This window comes from Tasmannia lanceolata, unplaced genomic scaffold, assembly GCF_043159265.1.
Source record: "Tasmannia lanceolata isolate RefF3 unplaced genomic scaffold, GAP_Taslan_0.1 ptg000015l, whole genome shotgun sequence".
NCBI classification, from domain to species: domain Eukaryota; kingdom Viridiplantae; phylum Streptophyta; class Magnoliopsida; order Canellales; family Winteraceae; genus Tasmannia; species Tasmannia lanceolata.
In genome coordinates, this window is record NW_027518692.1 from 47,111,257 (window position 1) to 47,135,233 (window position 23,977).

The window sequence follows — 23,977 nt, forward strand, 5'->3', positions numbered from 1 at the left end:
ATGTAGAATATGCATGCATTTAATTCCATCTGCATTATTACAAAATGAAAAGGGATCAATTCCCTTCGACACCCAATCTCACATGACAGTGATATTTAAGCTCTTGGAAAAAAAATAACACTTAAACAATCTATTATTACAGTTTGTTGTTATCTTCCTGTACATCTATTTTATTTTTATTTTTATTTTTTTGACTTCCCAACGATGAAATAAAATATTAATAATAATAGAAATTGCGAAATGGCGAACTAAATGAACACTTATAAATACAATTTCACAAACTTCCGGTGGGAGGATTGTGAATGGCATGAGTAGTTAGGCGCGCTTCTGACCCAACATTCTTCAATCTCCATACCATTGGTGGGAGGCATGTGAATGGCATGAGTAGTTAGGCGCGCTTCTGACCCAATACTCTTCAATCTCCATACCATTGAGGGCTGTAAATATAGAGCAACTAAAACAAGAAGAAGTAGCCTTCTTCACATTCCATGAGAGAATCTTCATAATAGAGGAAGACTGGTGTCCCGGGCTTGCAAAATCATTGCCTCGAACCTGTGTGCCCCCTCGTTTCAGGGGAGTGAGAAACATGAAAAGTGTTCTATCCCAAAAAGGGTAGATTATATTCCCCGACAAGTGGAGATATAGTAGTCCAAGGGCTCAATTCGCTCCCTCTGCTTATCAAAACTGCAATAAATGGCATGGAAGGGGTGTACATTGCCCGGTGGTTAGCAGTACTGATATAACCTGTAGGTGGTCAAACTGAGTAGGCATCATGAAGAAATTCTTGCGAATGGTAGTATGAGGTATTATCTGTAATTCTGCATCTCTTGGCTGCCAAGGTGTGTCATGAATTTGAGCGGATCTTCAATAACATGATTCACTGCATACAGGTCGTAGTTAGACAATGGAATGTGGAAATTTTTTGAAGCAGACTATTTTAGAAGCATTAAACTGAACTCAACTAAGCCTCTATCCCAAACTAGTTGGGGTCGGCTAATGAATCCTATAGAAAATTTCCATGAAGATGGTGAAAGGATCTACCCTGCTCAAATTGACTAAGTCTAATCCCGACACTAGACGTGGCATCCGTAGTTCTGATGACATACATATTAGATGTTATGCTTCTAATGGACTTGATTGATGATATCTAGAGATGATAGTACTTAATTGGAAGTAAAATTTCAGCATGCAGTTTCTTCCATAAAATGGGTAAGATGAAAAGTTGGAACTGACACAAAATCACTGAATCACAAATTCATTATAATGTTGTTAATTTAAAAGTATCTAGCAAGTAATTACCTTTCAGTTGCATACTGTAGTTGATGAGCTGTCAAACATTGTCGTCCAGATCATCCATATTCTCTAGGATAACATATTTTGCAGCTCCATTGGCAAGGGATGACCTCATTTCTTCGTCATTTTCACGTGTCTGGCCTTTCTGTAGTTTTTTGTATCTGAAAATGATTATATGTCACATGGAGATGTTAGACTACCTGATCCACTTAGAATTTGGGCTCAAAAACCTCAGTACCGTTGGTAAAATATTTAAACTAAGAATTTTACCAAATAAGGATCCAAATCATTTATAAATAAGGTGATCAATTTCCCCAATATATGATTATTGTGCTTTTGTAATTCAACATATTGTTTAAATGGTTTCCTTTCTGGTCCCTGTTTTTTAAACTTCTCTGTACCCCATCTATAAATTCATCTGGGATTTGACCTTCATAATAATAGTGAGTTAAAACATGAGAACATGAGGTAAAAATCATTAAGGGGCTGTTTAGATACGCGGATTTTAGAATCCAAGTTTTAGTTTGAAAATAGTGTAAAAGAGGGTCATGATCAACCTACTGGTATGCTGTCCTGACAGCGTTTCTTGGATTTTAAGTAAGAAATCCAGGTTTTAGAAATCTCTCCCGCACCCTAAGTTTTCTAAAACCTGGAAACATGGGATGATTGCCTGCTCTCTTACTGTCGGAAAGAAGAGTGAAAACGATGGCTGGTCTGTTTCTTCTCTCGTCTCCCATCTACAATTTTGAGGAAATCCAAGATTCTAAAGAGTCCGCGTATCCAAACGGCCCCTAAATCTTTGAAATTTCTTTCAGATTGACTAGTAAAAAAGTTTCAGGTACAAAAGCAAAGAAGATGAAATTCATAGAATCACCACTAACAGACAGTACTAATAAATAAAAGATCATCCATTTCAAAACAAAAGAAGTAAAAGATCAACACCATAGTGTTGAGCTACATATTCCGTGCAATCAAATGGTAGATCAAGATTCGTCTGCTATTCAAGCTTCTAGTGTTCTTGTGAATTGAGAGAATTTACACAAAGGTACTTGCAAAATAAACATGCACTTCTAAGGTCAACACAAACTTAAAAGTATAACTCATAAAAGGATCAAATACAGGGAAGAAAATGCATATTTGTCATTATCGAAGATAAATTAAGGTAACATGTAGCATAATAAACTTCATAGCATTTTAATTGTGAAACAAGTCATATCTTTACAATGCAGTATAAATTTCTTCTATCCAATTATTCAAGAACAGGTATGTTCAGCCTGGAACTCCCTCCACATTAAGCATCCTAAGCCTGAATGGTACTCTCTCATCTGGTTTCAAGGGGAATATCGCTCACCGATCCTTCAAAGCTTGGCAAGCTATTCAAGGAACACTTAACACAAAGAACCAGTTTGCTTAATGGAATCGATCCATTGATACCTCCTCCCCTTTGCAATTCTCAGTCTGAATCGGTTGATAATCTCTTCTCTAGCTGCAATATTTCAGCATGGATTTGGAATCCTATATTGTGGAGATTTTATTTCTGAAGAAAGCCTTTCAAAAAGATCACCATCGAAGGTTCATTCGATTCTTTCAAACATTATGGGGAAGGGCCATATCTCTACTGCTATTCGGGTTGCTTTTGCCTCTTCCAGATTTTATATATGGAAAGAAATGTTTTCATTTTTGACAAGAAAGATCCCATGATTGTGTTGTATTGCAATGCATTCTTGCTGACATTCAATCCTGAATTTCCTTCTTGAGTTAGGCTCTTACAAGCACAAAGAGGGTGCAGGTGTGGGGGCGGGGAAGCGTCATGGGAATGTTTATGTAATATTTTATTTATATGTCTTTCAAAATTCAAGTACATAAAAAAATAGTAATTTCTAACCATCTTCATGTGAAAGGTGAGTGATTTATCATGAAAGAGACTGTCCGGGGGTAAGAGAAAAGGGATCAAATGTATCATTAATTTTTACCCTTGTTGATTGCCTTGACCCCCCTATAGGTAAGAATAATAATAATAATAATAATAATAATAGTCATAAATTTATATAGGGGGCTGTCCCATAAACTTGAGGGGGTTAAAAACAATAACACTTAAGTCTATAAATAGAGGACCAAAGGCCTCATTCAAGTAATTTTTCATTTTAGCTAAGATTTAAGTTGAGAAGAGTGAGAAAGAGAGAGAAAAGAGAAAATTCCTCAAATCCTAGCTCCTTTCCCCATCTTCTCCGGCCAAGCTCCGGCAAACTCCGGTTACCTTCTCCGGTCGTTTCACCTTTCCAAGCTGCTGCTTCATTTTCTGCTTTTGTCTTGTCACCATTTCCTTTCAAAATTTATGTACATCAAAAAATATATCTTTCCAGCTTTAACGAGTTGGAAGAGTTTGATACAAGGAAGTTGGTAATGGTGAGACATATGGACTAATAGGAGAAAGTGGTGTGGAGAGAATGGCATCAGAAGTAGGGTTTCACAAGCTCCCATGGTGCTCCCAACTAAGGAACGCTGAATTGAGGTTCGGGATTGGAAGCGGGAGCGGCACCCATGTTGGATGATTCCTGCTTCTAAGGCTGGGCTAAAAGCATAAGTTGATACCATCAAGCTAACTACAAATACAGGTGCTTCTTTGGAAGGTGGGAATGGGCAAAGGTGGATTCATTTCTTCTTTTTCTCATGGAGTTTCTACATCAGACATTGTCTTCATGAGCTAAAAGCTATTCACATGGAACTCCTATGTGCATCTAATCTTAATATTCACAACATCTGGATAGCTGATTCCCTGATATTCATAAATGTCATCGCGACAAGTTCGCTTGCCCTTGGAAAGCTCGAAGATTAGTTGCTGATATCAAGAAGATTATAGACAAATTTATCCATTGGAAATTCTCGCACACTTGGAGAGAAGCAAATAGAGCTGTGGATTTTCTATCTAAGAGTTCATTTCCTATTGAAAGTTGTGCTATTTCCTTCTCTATTCCTCAAAATTTACCAAGCATTATATCAGATGATTCTAATGAGGTGGTTTACCCAGGATTGCAATCTCTCTTCATTTTATTATAGCTGGTATGGACTCCTGCCAAACCCTAGCTTACCTACCAAAAAAAGAACAATTGTTTCTATCAAGTTACGCAAGACCAAATATAATCAATTTCGTCATATTGACCAAAACCCATGCTTTAAACAGTTCCACCACTCCACTTTAAACAGTATGCTTGATGCCCCCTTAGATAGTTTTAACCCAAGTTACTTTCCTAATTCAACCTATTGCATGCATGGTAACCGATGATACTTGGATACTTCTAGAGGCGTAACATATTATGTTCACCACGACACGATACCCGGATACTTCGCGGCTACTTTATGAGGACTTATGTTGGTCAAATAATTGCCGTGTTTCAAACATATGCCTCTATTCAAATTAACTATCAAGTTTTTTTTTTTTGGTTAGTATATTATATTTTGAATTATAACTTTGAGAATACGTGAGTCTTACAAATGCTATTTTACATTTATTATTAATTACACGGTCCAGTTGAGTTTTATAATATTATATGTATTGATGTCTTGCGTGTTATCTCATTGCATGGGATACCCATGGCCATATACGTGTCCTACAATTTGGAAAATGCTGAGGCGTAGTGTTAGTGTCCGTTCTCGTATCCACATCTGGGTATCATAGATGGTAACATGTGGATCTCTAGGTCAAAATTTCCTACCACAAACAACTTCCCAATCTTTAACCACCAGACAGACTTTATAATTAAGCCCAATTCAAAGAAAAAGAAATAATGACGGGTATGTAGAAGAAATTGCCAGAAAAAATGCACAGAAAAGGGTGAATGACTTACTTGTACCAGTTGAACAAACTCACGCCAACCATTATTATGATGAGCCCAATCCCCTTCAACAAGGTAAACTCATCATGGAAGTAAAACACTGCAACCTATCATTTCAAAGATTACGGAGTTATGATGTGCAATTCCAAATTCCATTTGCAATAACACTTAATAACTTAATAGTAAGAAAAGCAATGTAGGTTCAGTAATCTACCAACTTATCAATCTAAACTTTATCAATCTAAACTTGACATGTAGAAAAAAACTGAAAAAATAAGCTAGTATGCAACCAACATTAACTACTCCCCATTGAACAGTAAAATACAAAATGAACATTAATTTCCTACAAAATCAAACAGAAAAGATAACTAAAAGTAGTATGTAACCAACATAAGATACTCCCTATTGAACAGAATAAAACAATGAACATTAATTTTCTACCAAAACAAACACCCTGCTCAAAGTAAATGTGTAGAGAATTCATATTCGACAAAAAGCAAATTCTACTAATTATAATAGCAAAGCTCATATGCAGTCTAAAAACTAAAAACTCAATCTATTGCATGGAAAACCTGTCAAGTGGACTCTACTTAATTTAGACCCCGCTACAGTTAAAAGAATAACCAACTTTTTTAAAGCACGAATCTTGAAAAACTCAAGACGCAATAAAAACACTTTAAAAATCCAAGAAAACAGATAAGTTTTTCAAAGTTGAAAAATTCATATGCTTCAAATTGACTCATAGACTCATATTTTCCATGTCAAGTTTCAACTATTTAAAACTTGCAGATATGGAAAGCAACAGGCCCAACAACCATCACAGGGTTCTCATAACTTTTAACATTTACAAATATATGTTGAAGAAAAATTAATAATACATAAATAAAACTCGAAAGATATTATGACAATAGAGACGTGGGCTGACAGATGGAAATGTGAGATTAGAGAGCTTTGACATAAAAAATTGTCCTTCACAGTCTGATGATGAAAATTAGTAATGCACTAGAGTGGCGATGAGATTCAATAAAAATACAGAAGGTCACGACCAGCAATAGTCTGAATGTAATGGATTATCTACTGGCGATTGCGGGGGATGATGGCATAGTGCTTCTTAAATTGATAAATGAACAACATTTGAGATAGATCTATCCAGTAAAAGGTTAGATAAGAGGTTTTCATAAATCTAGGTAATGTTGTTATATAAGACAAGATTGCCTAAAGGGAAGAAAATTTAGATTAGTGAACCGATGTCCGCTTTGTCATGAGGAAACTGTCGACCATCTTGAAGCTAAGTATGTGGTTGTGGAAGCAAATAATTAGATGTTTTGGGACGAGCTGGATATTTCCTAGAAAATTAAAAGATCTGCTTGCCAGCTGAAATCTAAAAGGTCTTAGTCCCCCCGGAAGTGTCCTTTAGTATTTAACCCCTTTTACAATGGTATGGATAATTTAGAATGAACAGAATGACAGAGTTTTCAATGAAAGAATAATCCAATGACCCAACCTGCTGCTGAAAATTAAGTTGCTGATGGTTAGGAACTCTCAGAAATTCCAACAGAGAGGTAAGCATCTCCTACTTGGAGCTTATTGGGAAGACGGGTTCCAATGAAACTGGAGTAAGAGCTCTGCTCACTAGACTGAGAACTTTTCAGGAAATAAACGATGGAAATCTAGAAATTGAAGAAGACTCATCTAATGTAATAGCTTGGGTGAAGAAGGAAACTCAAGGGCCTTGGACCTTGGAGACTTGCTTCAGTCATCGACAAGATTGTGTATAGATAGGTGTAGGGGGAAATTTGGCGCATTCCTAGGAATGCAAATGATCTTGCGGATAGACTAGTGAAGAGTGGAGTAAAACTAGCACATGAATGCGTCGGAAAAATATGCAAGGACCTTTTCTGCTTATAAGTAATGGATATTTATTGATAATAATATACAATAGAGTCAATAGACACATAGGATACAAAACAGAATTACAGAGATGAGATACAGCCTCCAATACAACAAAGGCTCCAATTATTCCATTCTTGACCAATGAAACCTGTGATCTCATTTGTCAATGTAGGATACTTTTCGACACGTAGTCTATCAAATAGAGGTGAATGCAGGAAGACCTGCATCTAAACAAGTTTGCACTGGCAAATCCAATTGCACTGGCAAAATAGGCATGTGATTTAGTGATACATTCCTACCCTAACAACATAAAACATGAGTAGAACCACCAATGAATGCAAATTTTAATAAAATTTTAGGGGGGATATAGCGAATAAATGTTATTAATAGCTCAAAAGGCCGTGGTAGTTTCTCAACTAAAGGACCCCATTAAGTAACAACCAAGAAACCCTATGTGAGATTGGTTGGAATTTATAAAAATGGCAGTTCATTCTAATAAAAGAGAAAACAAATTAACCCTCATAACTAGTTACAAGAAATAATTTAATGTCATATCATACCAAAATAGTAACAGCCTCCTTGACAACACCTGCTATAGTTACTGTTACTGCACTGGTTGCTGAAATAAGAATGTATTCAGTTAAAACCTGCAAAAAAAAAGGAATGCAACTGCTTATTTGAGTGGATAAACTTAGAACAGCACGTAGTATATAGCCAGTTGTAAATATATAGAGGCACCAACACATAATTTAAGAACATGGCATGGTAGCAAAGAACTAGGTACGCTAAGGTAGCAACAGTTACACCAGGGAAAACATTGTTAGACAGATTCATATTTTGTATTTATTAGTATCGAGGGTATTTTAATCTTTTGGCCTCTCATTGTAACTTAAAATTAATGGGTTTAACCCATTTGCCTTCAAAGGAATAAGAATTATTTTTCCTCGCTTACCACTTCTCCGCCTCTTTTTCATTTCTTACATAGTATCAGAGTAGGGTTCGATCAAGTGACAAATCTGTCCAGATCAACACAACGGATCTACTCACCAGGTCCTATTTCTTTATTGACCTATTTAATTTTTCCTCTATAAGTTAAATCTTTCCTTTCAAACCTTTATTTATCTCCCTCTCCTTAGTTCTTCCCAAGGAAGCAGGGATCGCACCCTACATCGGGGAATCATGATTCCTCGGAATGTGATTCCGAATCGGGAATCTCGACGCTTCCCAAAAGTGGGAATCACGCTTCCCCAAAAATGGGAATCGACCTTCAATATAATAATAGGAATTGTTTATTCAATATAAACAATAATTATTTATTCAATATAATAATAGGAATTGTTTATTCAATATAATAATAGGAATTGTTTACTAACAATCTTGTCACATACTAATCATTTATTTCCCATTCAAATTCGTGCATATTGGATAATGATCTTAAAAGCAATCTTAGACACAAGATCATATCAATTCTAAAAGTCTCAAATATCAATTAACAATCTTGTCACATACTAATCATTTATTTCCCATTCAAATCCGTGCATATTGGATAATGATCTTAAAAGCGATTTTAGACACAAGATTATATCAATTCTAAAAGTCTCAAATATCAAAACACAAATATCAATTAAAAATACTGGCAAGTCGTTGATGTTGTCCACATTATACTCGCCCCCTCCTCAATACAAGTAATGTCCTCAAGCACATGCGTTTCCCTTGAATGGTTCAAACTGGTTTGATTTGTTCGAACCCCTCATCCGTGTCCGTCTTCTTCCTTCTCACTAGAGGGTTTTTGAAGGCTTCTTCTAATGTAATCCATGTCAATCCATATTCATACCTATTTAGATGCTGATTAGGCAAATGATATTGAAATTAGAAATCAGTATATACTATAAAGTTATTACGTTGGGTTAGATAGTTGTCTCAGATCGTAGAACAGTAAAACACAAAGGACCGTTGTTAGACCTAGTAAAAGTTGAGTACAGATCATGGCTTCAATTTCTACTAACTTTTTTCCGCTCCATAGAAAAGCAAAAATCATAAATGTATGGGCCCCAAGAAGATCAAGAACCTTGGGGAAGTCGAGTCTTTATTGAACTTCCGTGCTTTTTGCAAAAAGATTTTAAGGTTTTTTTTAATGTAAATGTACCTCCTCCATATTCCCTCCAAAGCCGGTTCAGTAGCCAAATTAGATCCTTCTTTCTTAATCTTCCTCTGCTTAACTTCATTCTCATTCTATAGGGCGAGCGCCAATAAAAAAACAAAGGACCGTTGTTAGACCTAGTGAAAGTAGAGTACAGATCATGGCTTCAATTTCTACAAAACATACATTGTTTTGTAGGTCTAACAAAACATACATTTGATGCGAGAATTGGGAATAAAGCCATCGTGTGTTCTTTGTAGTGAGAACGAAGTTGCAATTCAAGTTTTCATGCTCGAACAAAACATATCGAGATTGATTATCACTTCATTTGGAAAAAAAAATTGAGCATGGAGAGTTGCCACCGAATTACATTTCTACGCATAATCAAGTTGTTGATACCTTTAGGGTTACAGAAGACCTACATCAGTTTTTAATTAAGAAGCTATCCATGTTTCAAGGAAACATATTAGCTTGAGGGAGTGTTACTCTTGGCATCTCATTGTAACTTATATATAATGGTTTTGGCCCATTTTTCTTCGAAGCAATAAGAACAATATTTTCTTCCCCTACTACTTCCTCTCCCTCTTCTCTTCTTCATATCTTACAAATATTTATATAAATGATATTCTTATAATGATGCTTATCTGACTAAAAAAACAAATTCCATGGGTTAACAGCATGGTTTTAAATTTCCACCGAGATCGACACGAAACGACTGAAATCTTTCTGTTTCCATCCCCACAGAAACGATACCGAAATCGAAACACATATTATCATTATATGTTACATAATTATTTTATTATGAATTGCATAATTGTATGTCAATTGTGGTGTATGTTTTATTTATAAATCTTCATATGAATTACATGTGAAATGTGGTATGTACTGAATTATCAAACATACACGACAATGCATGTTACTAAGTGTTTGATATTATTAAACCATTATGGATGGATGTCTTGCTTATATGATAATTTCTAAGTCTTTGTTTGTGCTTATTCTAGCATTTCTTGAAATTTCATCTTTAAATTCTATCACTTGCATATGTTTACGTACATTTCCATGATTTTATAGGATTTACACCAAAATTTCCAGCCAAAACCAAAATGTTTCTGTTTTCGCAGCGACCAGAACCGAAACCAAAATTTAAAACCTTGGTTCACAGGAAATAGAGGGTTGGGTCATAAGCAACACTTTGTAATATTACCATCCTTTGGTAGAACCTGACAAAAAAAAAAAAAAAAAATTCATGCAAAAACCAAAACACGTGTGAAAATCATCAAATCGGAGCACCCAAAGATCCATCTTTCAACTAAAAGCAACAAGCAGAACATATAATTCTTACCATACAAAATGCAAGTGATCCTCCAATAAGCATCAACACGCAACTTCGGAGAATGTTCCATGAATTATTAAAGTAATCACTACTTTTAAATTCACCCCAGGGGTCCATCATAAGAGAGAGTAGAGCAGTTGCCAAAGCCATCACGGGGGTGACATAACTCATCAGAGTAATGGGATGCGTTAAACCTAAACACCCAAAAATAATGAATTACTTATGGTGCAGCTTAAAAAAGATTAATGTTTTGTAAACACCCTATATGCTTGACAAAAGATGTACAGAATGAGCATTGAAGACTTCCACAAATGTGCATGTGGGTGTGTGAGCACATGTATGCTCTCAAATATGGCTATCGAAATTTAATGTTAGACCTCTCACAACTGGAATTCAAAGATATACAACAGACTGCTTACCATACGCTTCTTTCTTCATGTTGATTTCCAAGATAAGTGAACACAAACAGAAGGAAATGTCAGATTCTAAACCAGTGAAGATTAAAAGAAAGAGTTACTCTGACCCATTAATCTTGAGAATAGAGCCATTAAAATTGTAGTCATACCTGCAAAAGAATCTGAGTCATGGACCAACGAAACCCTGACATAACAGCAGCCAGCATAACAAAAACAAAACCCCAGAACTCAAATTCTGCCTCCTTTGCAACTGAGAGAGATTTGGATCAGTCAAGTAAAGTCATAATTTAGAAGACTTCTAGATGTTAGACATATTTAAGTAGTGTACAAAGAATTTAATGTGAAGGCCTGTTATGAGTATTGAGATGAGGAACCAAGCACAATTCGAATCAACTCAGTACTTTCATGTCTTCTTGATTTGTTTATTTATATAGGGATTCCTATGAAATCCACACAATCAGAGCAAGCCACGTTGTATTAAAATTTACAACAATGAGGACGTGTTGCTAGCCAGTGAGAAAATTTTAAATAGTGGGGTGAAAGGTATGAAATCAAAATCAAGGTTTCAATACATAGTTTCAACTAGTTAGGGCATTTTTGGGACCTTCCAAGTTAGCATCACTCTTGCCCTTGGCATGGAAAAATGTTTAAAACTTAAAAATGAAATCAAAGAAGACTTGCAGGGCCTTGCATTTACTATTTTACATGTGTCGAGTCTGTGTTATCATACAACCATAAGGTGAGCTGGCATGAAAGCTTGGGTATGTATGTGTTAGGACCCAACCCTAAAACAATAGCAGATCACTTAATGAACAATGATAATACTTGTCCATAATTTCAAAGTTAGAAACCTCCAATAACCAAATAACAACAAGTGGATATGACCAATAAAGTTACAGACCTGTTAATATAACTCCAACAGAGATGACAAATATAATTCCTAGAAGCTTGAAGCTTGGACTCTCCAACCTTCAAAAATACAAGGGACCTTTAGAGTTTTGTTTATAGAGCATAAATGCCACATAATAAGGAGCTACATAGATAAGCATGATGCTACACCATAATCTCAATAGTTATAGTGCACCAAAAAAAGTTAATTTCCAGAAATAAAGTAAGAATTATTACCTGAAAACAACGAATGATTATATGTAATTTGTTTATGACCTTTAACAGATCATAAAAGTAAATCATTTATTGAGGTTTGGACAAAAAATGATAAAATTGTTTCCCAAATGTCATTTTTGAGTAAAGCTATCATAAGAGTGAGGTTGAATAGAAGCTAGGAGAAGCATATAATATGATAAGCCTAGAATAAGAATATCTTATTCCAAAATAGATGAGAAAAAGCACATGTGGCACAACTGCGGCCATAAACTGGACTGTGAGCATGCCAATTTTATGAAACATCCAAGCGAAGAAAAAAAAATTTAAAAAAAATTGAAAAGTAAATTTTAAGCATATGCATATTACCACAATTATGAACCGGGAACAGCAGTATTTAAGTGCCATAACCTAGTAAAATTGAGCTGTATTTCATGACTCAGAAAAAAGTCTTAGGAGAAAAATGACAGGCAACAGAAGTAGGTAACTGAAAATATTATCATATCAATATTTGAGAGTGACACATTAGACACTGATAATTGTTTGACCAGAAATTGAACGTTAGATTTGTTAACCGAGAGTTTAGAGAGAGAATTGAATGAGTTAGGGTAATCTCCCCCTGACTCATATCTTTATACTAAAACATAAAGGAATGTACAAAGTCCTAAATGCCCTTAGGCAAGCTACATATTCCAACACTCCCCCTCAAGCTGGAATGTAGATATCATACATTCCTAGCTTGTTACATATATCATTCAATTTTGACTTATTTAAGAACTTTGTAAACATATCAGCTAATTGGTCTCCTGACCGAGTAAACACAGTACAAATCTCTCTTTTCTGGATTCTTTGACGGATAAAATGACAATCCACTTCAATATGTTTGGTGCGCTCATGGAAGACTGGATTGTTGGCAATGTATATTACAGCTTTGTCGTCACAATAAAGCTGCGAAGGAGAAGATGAAATGAAGCCAATTTCAGAGAGAAGTGAACGTAGCCAAATAAGTTCCGTGCTTGTCTGTGCCATTGCCCTGTATTCAGCCTCTGCACTGGACTTAACTATAACATCCTGCTTCTTACTCTTCCATGAAACAAGATTGCCACCTACAAATGTACAATACCCAGTGGTGGACCGTCTATCTGCTGAGGATCCAGCCCAATCTGCATCAGAGAAGCCTTCAGCTTTCATATGGCCATGTCTTTTGAACATCAATCCCTTCCCTGGAGCCCCTTTCAAATACTTGAGAATCTGTATCACCGCAGCCCAGTGAGAAGTACATGGAGAGCTCATATACTGACTTACAACTCCAACAGCATATGAAATATCTGGCCGAGTAACCGTGAGATATATAAGTTTACCGACAAGCCTGCGATACCTGCCAGGATCCTCCAACAACTCTCCTTCTTCTGGAACAAGTTTCACATTAGGATCCATGGGTGCAGAAGCCGGTTTAACTCCAAGATTGCCTGTTTCATTTAGCAAGTCCAAGACATACTTTCTCTGTGATAGGAACAAGCCTCTAGAAGAACGAGCAACCTCTATCCCCAAGAAATACCTGAGCTGACCCAAATCCTTAGTAGAGAATTCCTTTTGCAAAAAGGTTTTAAAACGTTGTATACCTTGTGAATTGCTCTCTGTGATGCTTATGTCATCCACATAAACTATCAACAAAATACACCCAACTGAAGAGTGATAACTGAAGACTGAGTGATCTACTGTGCATTGTTTCAGGCCAAAGCGCATGACTGCCTCACTGAAACTCCCAAACCACGCACGCGGAGATTGTTTGAGGCCATAGAGTGACTTGCGTAGGCGACACACGTAGGAGGAAGTCTTCCCCTGAGCAACAAACCCTGGTGGTTGCTCCATATACACCTCCTCAGTCAGGTCGCCATGGAGGAAGACATTCTTCACATCCAGCTGATGAAGGGGCCAGCCATGATTAACAGCAAGAGTCAGGAGCACACATACAGAGGGAATTTTCGCAACTGGACTGAAGGTCTCTGTGTAGTCAACACCAAAAGTCTGAGTGTATCCTTTCGCGACTAACCATGCTTTTAAGCGCTCGACAGTACCATCAGAGAGGTATTTGATGGAGAAAACCCACCGACAACCAACAGGACGGGCACCAGGGGGTAGGGAAACCAGATCCCATGTATCATTACTATGAAGAGCGCCCATTTCGAGGTGCATAGCATCACGCCAGCCAGGATGTTCAAGAGCCTCGGCCACTGACTGTGGTAAAGACATAGAAGACAATGAGGAAACAAAGCTCTGGAAGGTACTGGTGAGCTTATCATAAGAAACAAAATTCGAAATAGGATGTACAGTGGAACAGGATCTCGTACGAGATGCAATAGGAGAATCAGAAACAACAAAGGAAGGCGGAAGAGAAGATACTTGAGAGCGGTAGAGAGGGATCATCGGCTCAGAAGATGATTGTGTGAGAGGAGGTAGACGAGACTTATCTGTAACTTGGTGCCGCTGATACTGCTATGTAATTTTTGGTGGAGCTGGCTTCTCCAACGTGGCAGAAGAAGTAGAATCTGCAGAAGCTGGCTGCACGAAAACAGGAGATGACGGAAAAGAAGCAGATAGATCTGGTAAGGGAAGCGAGACCTCGGACTCGAGAGAAGGGGTGAAAGATGTCGCGCCATGTTGGAAGAATGCCTCAGACTCAAAGAACGTAACATCGGCTGAGACAAACTAGCGACGCAGACAAGGGCTATAGCAACGATAGCCTTTTTGCGTACGGGAATACCCCAGAAAGACACAACGCTCAGATCGGGGATCGAGTTTGTCACGGCCAGGTCCAAGGTGAAGAACAAAACAAACGCATCCACATATACGAGGTGTCAGAGGAAACTGTTCCTTACCAGGAGATAAAATCTCGAAAGAAGAAGCACCCTCTAAGACGGAGGAAGGAAGACGATTTGCTAAGAAACACGCCGTGAGAAGGGCATCACTCCAGTATGCCTTAGGAACACTCATCTGAAAAAGAAGAGTGCGACCTACTTCAAGCAAATAATGAAGTTTCATCTCAGCAACACCATTCTAGTATCAGAAAAGTATTCTCTAGCATTGTCAGTACGAAGACATTTAATATTGCAATTATATTGATTCTTAATTTCAGAATGAAATGTGCGAAAAGCAAAGAACACGTCAGATCGACTCTTCAGTAAATATAACCAGGTCATGCGTGAGAAGTCATCAATAAACACAATAAAATACCAAAAGCCAGTACTAGACGCAACCCTAGAGGGTCCCCATACATCAGAATGGACTAATTCAAATGGACTAGACACTCGACTAATGACCCGGGACGGAAACGACACGCGACGGTGTTTCCCGAGTTCACAGGACTCGCACTGAAAACTAGAAAAAGGTCCAGGAACCAGAGAAGTATGTTGCAACCGCTGAAGTGAAGGATGCCCCAGGCGACAATGCCACTGAAATGTATCCACAGAGCTATGTAAGACAGTAGGCGGCCGACAGTCAAGATGATAGAGTCCATATACCTCACGACCCGTTCCAATCGTCTTCCCAGTCAAGAGATCCTGAAACAAGCAGTAAGAGGGGAAAAATGAGACAGAACAGTGAAGAGATTTAGTAATTTGGCTAACTGAAAGTAAACTAAATGGTGATTTTGGTACACATAAAACAGAAGATAAGGTAAGAGCAGGATGAGGGGAGATATGACCAAGACCAGTGATAGGTGTAGTGGACCCATCAGCAAGGGTGATAGACTGAGAGGGAGACGAGAAGAGCGAAAAAAATGAAGCTGAGAAGAGTTACCAGTCAGGTGGTTGGATGCGCCAGAGTCAATGATCCATGACCCTGAGCTAGATAGAAGGGTAGTGGGTGAACTACCTGGCTAGGCGAAACCTGCAGAGGGAGGACGAGAACTGAGCCTCAGACACTGGAACTCCTAATAATCAGCACGGGATAATGTATAGGCGGAATCCGCTGGTGAAGGAACAGAAGCAGAGGGAGCGGAATCTGAAGCAAAAGTAGTAGTAACACCCATGTGAGCCGAGCGTACCTGACGAAGCTCGGGATGCAGGGTATAGCAATGGTCAATATAATGTCCCTCGCGCTGACAGTGAGTGCAAAAAGAACGGCCACGGCCAGCACCAGAACGACCACCACCATGGCCGGCCCGGCTACGGCCACGACCAGAGGAGGCCCCACCATGAGGCGGACGAGTACTGTCATCATAGGTCGCGAGAGCAAAACCATCAATAGGAACAACTATCACTGGATCACCAGGAGAGCACTGCTGGACGCGGGAGTAAACCACAATAAGGGAAGGAATATCGCCATAACCGATAATCTGCTGATGAAGATGCATGTACTCTGGACCCAAACTTTCAAGGTACTGCACAACACGGATCTGATCCTTCTGATGAGCAGCCTCTGTGAGATCCATGGTAAGCGGCATGTAAACATCAAGCTGCTGACATAGGCCAACGAAATGGCTGTAATGGGTGGCAAGAGGGAGATCACCACGGCGGAAACACACCCACTCAGAATAGGTAGAGCAGATCCGACTAATGTTTGCCACGCCAGAGTAAAGAAGAGTAACCTGATCCCAGATCCGTTTCGCAGTAGGCAGAAGCATCAATGGTCCAGAGACGTGAGGGGCCATACTCTGCCACAGAAAGGTACAAACAAGAGCATCCTCCTGTTCCCATCGATCAAAGGTGGGATCCGTCGTAGGAGGAGGATCACGATGAATGACGTGGGCTTTCCCACGGGCAATAAGATACTTCTCGACGGTTGCTTTCCAAGTAACGTAGTTTGCCCCATCCAACTTAACAGTAGTGATCTGTGGGAATGATCCATCCACAGAGAGAGATGATGACGAAGAAGACGCCAAAGAGGGTGTCGGACGAACACCAGAAGCCACTCCTGTGGAAGGATTGTCAAACACCTCCTCCATAACAACAAGCAAGAAAGAAACAGACAAACCAAATCAAGACAAATAACAGTAGATAACTGAATAGGTGGGCAAACTAGGACACGCCAAGAAAGCTAGACGCGGCTCCAAGAATGATGGTCATCGACGAAGCTTGACAAGAGGGAAGACATGGGGCACACAGAGGAGCCGCAAAGACAAACAAGAATCAAAGTAGGATAGGAGATGAAGATCTAACACATAGTAAGAGGGAGAAAAGAGTTTTAGGCTTTACCGAGGGATGAGAGGAAGAGGACGAAAAATGATGTGGGTGGAAAAACTTGGGGTGGGGGGCTTACCTGCAAACCCAAGAATTGGGGGCTGGAAAAAAAAAAATTCAAGGGCAGAGTGGATTGCAGCAGTGGAAACTATTTTTTGGGAAAGTGAATTTCTTGGGGGGGTGCAAATCCTCGTTCCTGGAAAAACTTTTCCGGCTAGGAGGTGCGGGTGACTGCAAAGGGGTATGCGCGGGGGAGGGCTGATACCGTCGGGTCGATGGAGATGACTCCTTCTCGCAGGGAAAAGACAGCGTACCGTTGTGCCTTTGATGAAAGTTTGCCCGGAGTTGGGGTTAGGGTTTCGCGGGGGGAGGGAAGGGGGGGTTGAGAACCCTAGGGATCAGAAAACCCTAATGCTCTGTATGGTTGCCAGGTGTTTTTTGGTCCCGGGAGTTATGTGGGAGAAAAAAATACCCTGGGAGATAGGTGGGAAAAAAAAGTCCTGGAAGTATAGAAAAAAATTCTTCTCAAGCTTATTTTTGGTTCCTGAGTTTATTTTTGTTCCTGGGGTTATCTTGGGATGGGATGAAAAGGCAATCACTACAAAAGTGGGATTAAAAAATTCACCCCACAAGTAATCATTACAAGAGTGGGATTAAAATAAACCTAGTGCTAAAAGGCAACCAAACATGGGATGGGACCAAAATTTAACTTACTCTCCCACAAAACTCCCAGGAACAAAAAAAACCCGGCAACCAAACAGAGCTTAAGGCTTTGATACCATGTTAACCGAGAGTTTAGAGAGAGAATTGAATGAGTTAGGGTAATCTCCCCCTGACTCATATCTTTATACTAAAACATAAAAGAATGTACAAAGTCCTAAATGCCCTTAGGCAAGTTACATATTCCAACAAGATTGATGGTGGAAAGGGTCAAACCCTACAAGACAGGCAAAATACTGACCTTTGAGAAAGATGCAAACATGCAAGCCTAGTACTCAGTCGTAATCTGTGAAAACGACCAGTTACTCCAAAATCTTAAGATGATAGAGAAGGCGTTATTTAATCTTTTATACTCTAACCAACACCCCCCCCCCCCCGGGCCACACACACACACACACCCCTCTCTCATACTCTCATCCTCCTCTCACATGTGACCCCTCTTTTTAGGGTTGGCCTACAAGTGGCACATGCGGCCCTCTCTTTGGGGTTTGGCCATTGCATGTAGATTTTTGTTATCAAGGAGTTTTGAACCCAGAACCTTTGGCTTTGATACCATGTGTGTGTGTGTGTGTGTGTGTGTGTGTGAGAGAGAGAGAGAGAGAGAGAGAGAGAGAGAGAGAGAGAGAGAGAGAGAGAGTTGAATGGGAAATGGTGATCGGAACTCTTCTTCTTTTTTTTCTTTCCCCTAGAATCTTAGCTCTGATACCAAGTGAAAACGACCAGTTACTCCAAAAGCTTAAGCTGATGGAGAGGGCGTTATTTAATCTTTTATACTCTAACAGAATCTACAAAAACTTGTGGCATTCATGTCTGGTCTACAGACATTGTTAGCGAATCAAACACAGATGATATCCTCTCCATCACATCCAACTAAGGTTCACAATTTGAAGTTTCATATGATTGCAACCCATGCAACATTCTCTAGGAACTCTAAGATAGAGTGCACCTATGGAGCTCAGCAAAACAGGCACAATACTTAACCCTTGAAAAATAAAACCCAGAAACTTATTCGGTTTTAACTGCTCATAAAACTTATAACAATATTTTTGTGTTTCCTTTTGTGTTCTGTTGATAATAAGATTTATTAGAAAATTGTCAGAAAATGATAGAAAGATAGTACAACCAGAAGCAAATCACAAAACAAGAAAATTCCTAGAGTTGACTTTCTATCCTAATCAACGTCAGTCATAAAGATAGCCAGCAAGATCATCTATGTCCTAATATGAGTCTCTATGAATATCATGGAAGATATATCTAGTACCCTAGCTTCATCTCGGGGTTCTCCCCTTTTTTCTCTCCTAATAAAATTTTCCGCCATTCAAAAACTACAAATTCTCCTCTGACTAATGAGGTAATCTACACAGGTAAAGACCATTTTTTTATCACCAACTGATGGAACTGTGTCTGCTTTCCACTATTACCAGACCAAATAATGAAGGGGGGCAGACACAAATTACTTATAAGAGTGGGTGCACCTCAGCATCAATAAAAGTCCATTGTTCCAATGGAACCAAAATAAGCCATCCTTAACCCATGCATCGGGGCAAATAAAAACACTGGAACTTATAAAAGGGGCAAAGCATGCCCAATACAAAGATTGAACCATAAAAATCCATCTTTAGCTAAAGAATTCTCCGTCAGGTAAATAGAACTTTCATTTTTACCACCAATCTCAAACTTTCTCTTTAGGTCACCTTATTTAACAAAGTGACACTGCCTGTAAACCACCAAGACCCAAGGTATTATAAGCTTCCAAACTCTCCCGGTTACAATGTTCTGAACTTTATCATTATTTTACCAGTGTTCTGGACTTTATCATTAAAGATCATATTAGCAATCTCCATCAGTAAATAGAACTTTCATTTTTACCACCAATCTCATACTTTTCTTTGGGTCACCTCCATTAACAAAGTGAAACTGCCTGTAAACCATCAAGACCAAAGGTATTATAAGCTCCCAAACTCTCCCGGCTACAATATTCTGAATTTTATCATTATTTTATGGAATGTTCTGAATTTATCATTAAAGATCGTATTAGAAAATTTCTGCTATGAAGCCCAGAATTTGGTCGCTTCACAGAACTTCCACAAAGCGTGAACCACTCTAGCCGGAAGGAGGCCACTTGTCCAAAACAGCCAACAAATCTGAAATAGAGGCTCTCATAGGCCATCCCACTCTGAACTTTAGAAGCAGGAATAGTCCAACATGGGTGCTGCTCCCGCTCCAGAACTACGATTTGGCACTCCTTAGTTGGGAGCTCATGGGAGCTTGTCAAACTCTACTGATGATGCAATTCTCTTCACACCATCTGCTCTCCTATTACTCCCATCATGCCCACCATCACTGACTTCCTTGTATCAAACTCCTCAATAGTAACATAATAGGATCATTATCAAAATGAAACACATCATCATTTTCAAATGAGCCCTAATATGCTATGATTTATGGACACGAACATGAATGTCACGTGTCAACAAAGACACGGAGTGTCGGACATGGTAAACCCCCAAAATTCAGAAACGAGGACACGGCTAAAATAGAAATGATGGTAGCATGGGAAAAGAAATAGACTCTCTCAAAACACATTAGTCTAAAATACGCCACTTATCAACACAAAAGGAAGCATTCAAGAAACTACAAGAATTACTTCAATGATAAACTAGGATGCCTCCAACCAGTCACAAGTACAAATAAAAAATCAAAAGAAACTTATATATCACATGCTATTTCTTGCCTAGAGACTTGCCATACAAATATGTTGGAAGGCAAAAAAATGGAAACTCACTTGAATGCAAAAGCAAACAAAAGGAGAAATATTGGAGCGGCAGATTTACACTGCAAAAAGAAGAAGAAAAGAATATACATGATAAATAATCCAGGTTAGATATCTCATTGCCTAATCTTTGTACTAACTACACAACAGCAAGGGAAATTCAATTCAAAAGGAAAACAAAACGTCATAACAAAAGTACCAAGACGAACCATAGTGGCAAATGTGACAGAGATGAAAACAAGGGAGGCATTGCTCAGGTTTATATCCAGCGCAGTTCCAACCGCCGTTGGTACAACTGTCAAAAGCAAAGTCCATCTGTAGCATTAGTTGTCAGAAAAGTTAATAGCAATAAGCAGCACTCTGATTCCACATATAAAAAAGGGTAAAACACTAGGGAAACATAATTGCCAACACCTGCTGAGCTCATCAAAACTTGATAAGAAAAGAATGACAACGATTATGTGATTAGAAGATATGGTTTTATATTTCAAAGAAGTAAAAGAAAACATGTGTGAATGTTTTGGTAAACTAAGAACGTGACCACTGTACAAGAACTTTCCCTTACAGGTGAAGTAATTGCATATGCTCTATGCTTAACTGTATATAATAATTTAAAACTCGTGAATGGAAGCACTCCCCCTCCCCCCCCCCCCCCACACACACACACACCCACCCACCCCAATCATGTGCCTGTGTCACAAATTCTAGAAGTACCTTTGTAGTGAGTGACAGTCAATCCAACATTTGGAAAAAGTATTTCACCAAATGAGAACTATTTAGGACCACCATCAAAATTGGATTCTTCCTACAAGAATCCAAAGTTGGAAATGAACAGAGAACATTCAAAAACTTGGGAAAATGATATCAGTTTCTGTTTGATCATGGATATCTTCAATTTACATTCCCCTCTCCTTCGCAGTATAGCAATGCACAAACAGGTAATGGATTAACCCAGTAACACCAAATTCAGTGTCTGAGGTCTGCCAACTATGAGGATGTCATAAGGACCAAGTGAGTGATGCAAAAGATTTGGGGAATCTCCATGCATCAAAATGCCCGGTTGAGTGCCACATGGCACAATGCATGGGGAGTGCTTGTGTTATAATACTGGAGAGGGAGTGGTTGTAACCCCTTGTATCACAATGTGAGGAACGCCTAGTACATAGTTTTATACGCATAAAATAAAAGCCCAAATGCTTCAGCAATTCTTGTTAAAATGGAACTCCGCTAGAACCTCCTATTATAGCGTAGCAAATGTACAGTCAATTATGCAAACATAATGTACATGTATCATGGTCGCATATAATGTACATGAGTGTGCACAACAGCACAAGTTAGAGCTGTCATGGATCAACTACATTTATGAATTTACATGAACAGTATAACATATCATTTGTACAGGTGAAACAAATGCTTTAGGATCATCATATTTCCCCAGCTTACAGAGGGAATACCATCCTAGCCCATCAAGTACTTAATCCACTGTTAACCTAATGTGATCACACCAGTTATGTATTATGAAGTTCAAATTATAAGTTTCCATCATAATTCACACATATTTAATTTGCATATCCCCCATCCATGATGGACTATAGTATGACTGAAAACCGAATTAAACCACTGCTTTTCATTTTACACGGCTGTACAAGTTGATCCATAGTAAACATTTTCAGTTTTTTCCGGGCAAAACCATAAAATTAGCATCACCAAAAAGTTTCTCAAATCAGAAATAAGAAAAAAAGCATGCATTTGCTTGCTGAAAAGAATAAAGAAATTTCTCAAACAAACTCATGATAATAAAATAAAATTAAAAAAAACAAAAAACAGAGCTAATGCAATTACCTCTCATAAAGTAATCCCTCCATGACATTGTGACAATAGGTAGCAATGTTTGAGACCGGAACCATACAATAATCTTCGATAAAACAGCTTGCATCAAGAAATGTACAGTATTCATTAACATCGGAGCTGGGAATTTCCCTAATTTATCACCTAGGAGTGCTTTGTTATACCTAATCAAAAGGAAAATCACAAATGCATCACTTCAACAGAAACTGTTAATCATAAACTGAATAGAAAAGAAAAACAGCTCAGCGCGTATTGGGTCAGTAGGAAAGACAAAACACTTACAGTGTCAAACATGTGCTGAAAGTATACCACAATAGTATACAAAACAACGTTCTAAGCACTGTGGCCGTAGAAATGCTACCCTGAATAGCCTGTGATCTTTCTTGCTTTCTTCTTGAAATGTCACCATTAACGCTAAATCCCGAAAAGGGCAGCTCTCTAACAGACTCATTCTCAATATCAAAGGGAACATAGTTCTTCCCATGTCCGTTTCCTTCGATATTAACAACAGAAGAATTTTCCATAAAATGGCGACTATTCAAATGCATTCTTCTCTGCTCTATATCTAAATTCCCATTTTCTGAACAATCGTCTAGGCTCACAGCAGCACAATCTATATGTCCAACACCCTCTTCGTCGCACCAACGAGAAAAAGCAAGCTCCCTCCGAAGAAACGGCTTGTTAATTTCATTAACCTCAATATCTCCACCCTTATCTATTTCTAAATCATTATCTATCATCTCCTGTTCTCTTCTAATATCGAACCATCTTTACTCAACTACTCCTGATCTATCCATATGCCAACAATTTCTTTTGATTCCCATCATTCCTAACCAAAACTATGGAAACAACAGTGGCAAAAGATCTCTGATCTTCATTTTATGAAAACAGATCCGAAAATAATATATCTGTTCTAGGACTGTTCTTGATGTTATTGACTGATTCTTGACCTAAAATTGCATTTCTTGATTAGATGTATCTCAGATCTAAGTTGGAACTAATTGACAACAACAAAATCTTAATCAAATTAACAAAAGCTCGAGTATCTTCTTCTTGTTCGAAAAGATTCAAAAGCTTTAGCTAATTTTAATCAATTCATCGAATTTCAATCAGAAAGGAAGATGAAAGAAGATCTCCAACTACTAGCATTCATTCAAATCGATCACTTAAAACAAGCAAAGATACAAAAGGAAGACGAAAGGAAGTCTTTGAGATGCGTTCGTGTGGTGAAGGTCGTCTTCTTCTTTTTTGTTGTCGAAAGATGGGAAATAAAAAGGAGATCGCGCACCCCGATTTATATATAGTCGGGGTATTCTGGTAAAAGAACCATCGCATCTTTGCCTACTAAGCCTATATGTATCTGGTTCTTGACTTCTGATTTAATTATGTTTTTTAGTACAATCTATTCTAGGGTTGCAACTTGGGTCGGGTTCAGCCCGAAAAA

General features: G+C 38.4%; 1 protein-coding gene across 1 annotated transcript; it reads right to left on the reverse strand.

The window, feature by feature from the left end:
* Nucleotides 1-23,788, reverse strand: LOC143891610 (putative sugar phosphate/phosphate translocator At1g06470). The gene is made up of 12 exons (XM_077396135.1): nucleotides 22,816-23,788; nucleotides 22,528-22,697; nucleotides 20,895-20,980; nucleotides 20,698-20,747; nucleotides 11,813-11,880; nucleotides 11,061-11,161; nucleotides 10,915-10,927; nucleotides 10,505-10,689; nucleotides 7,580-7,666; nucleotides 5,139-5,233; nucleotides 1,300-1,454; nucleotides 1-880 (listed from the first exon to the last, which is right to left on the reverse strand). Exons 1-11 carry the CDS (start codon nucleotides 23,271-23,273, stop codon nucleotides 1,331-1,333), a joined length of 1,437 nt encoding a protein of 478 aa, XP_077252250.1. The 5' UTR covers nucleotides 23,274-23,788; the 3' UTR covers nucleotides 1-880; nucleotides 1,300-1,330.
* Nucleotides 23,789-23,977: the final 189 nt, after the last annotated feature.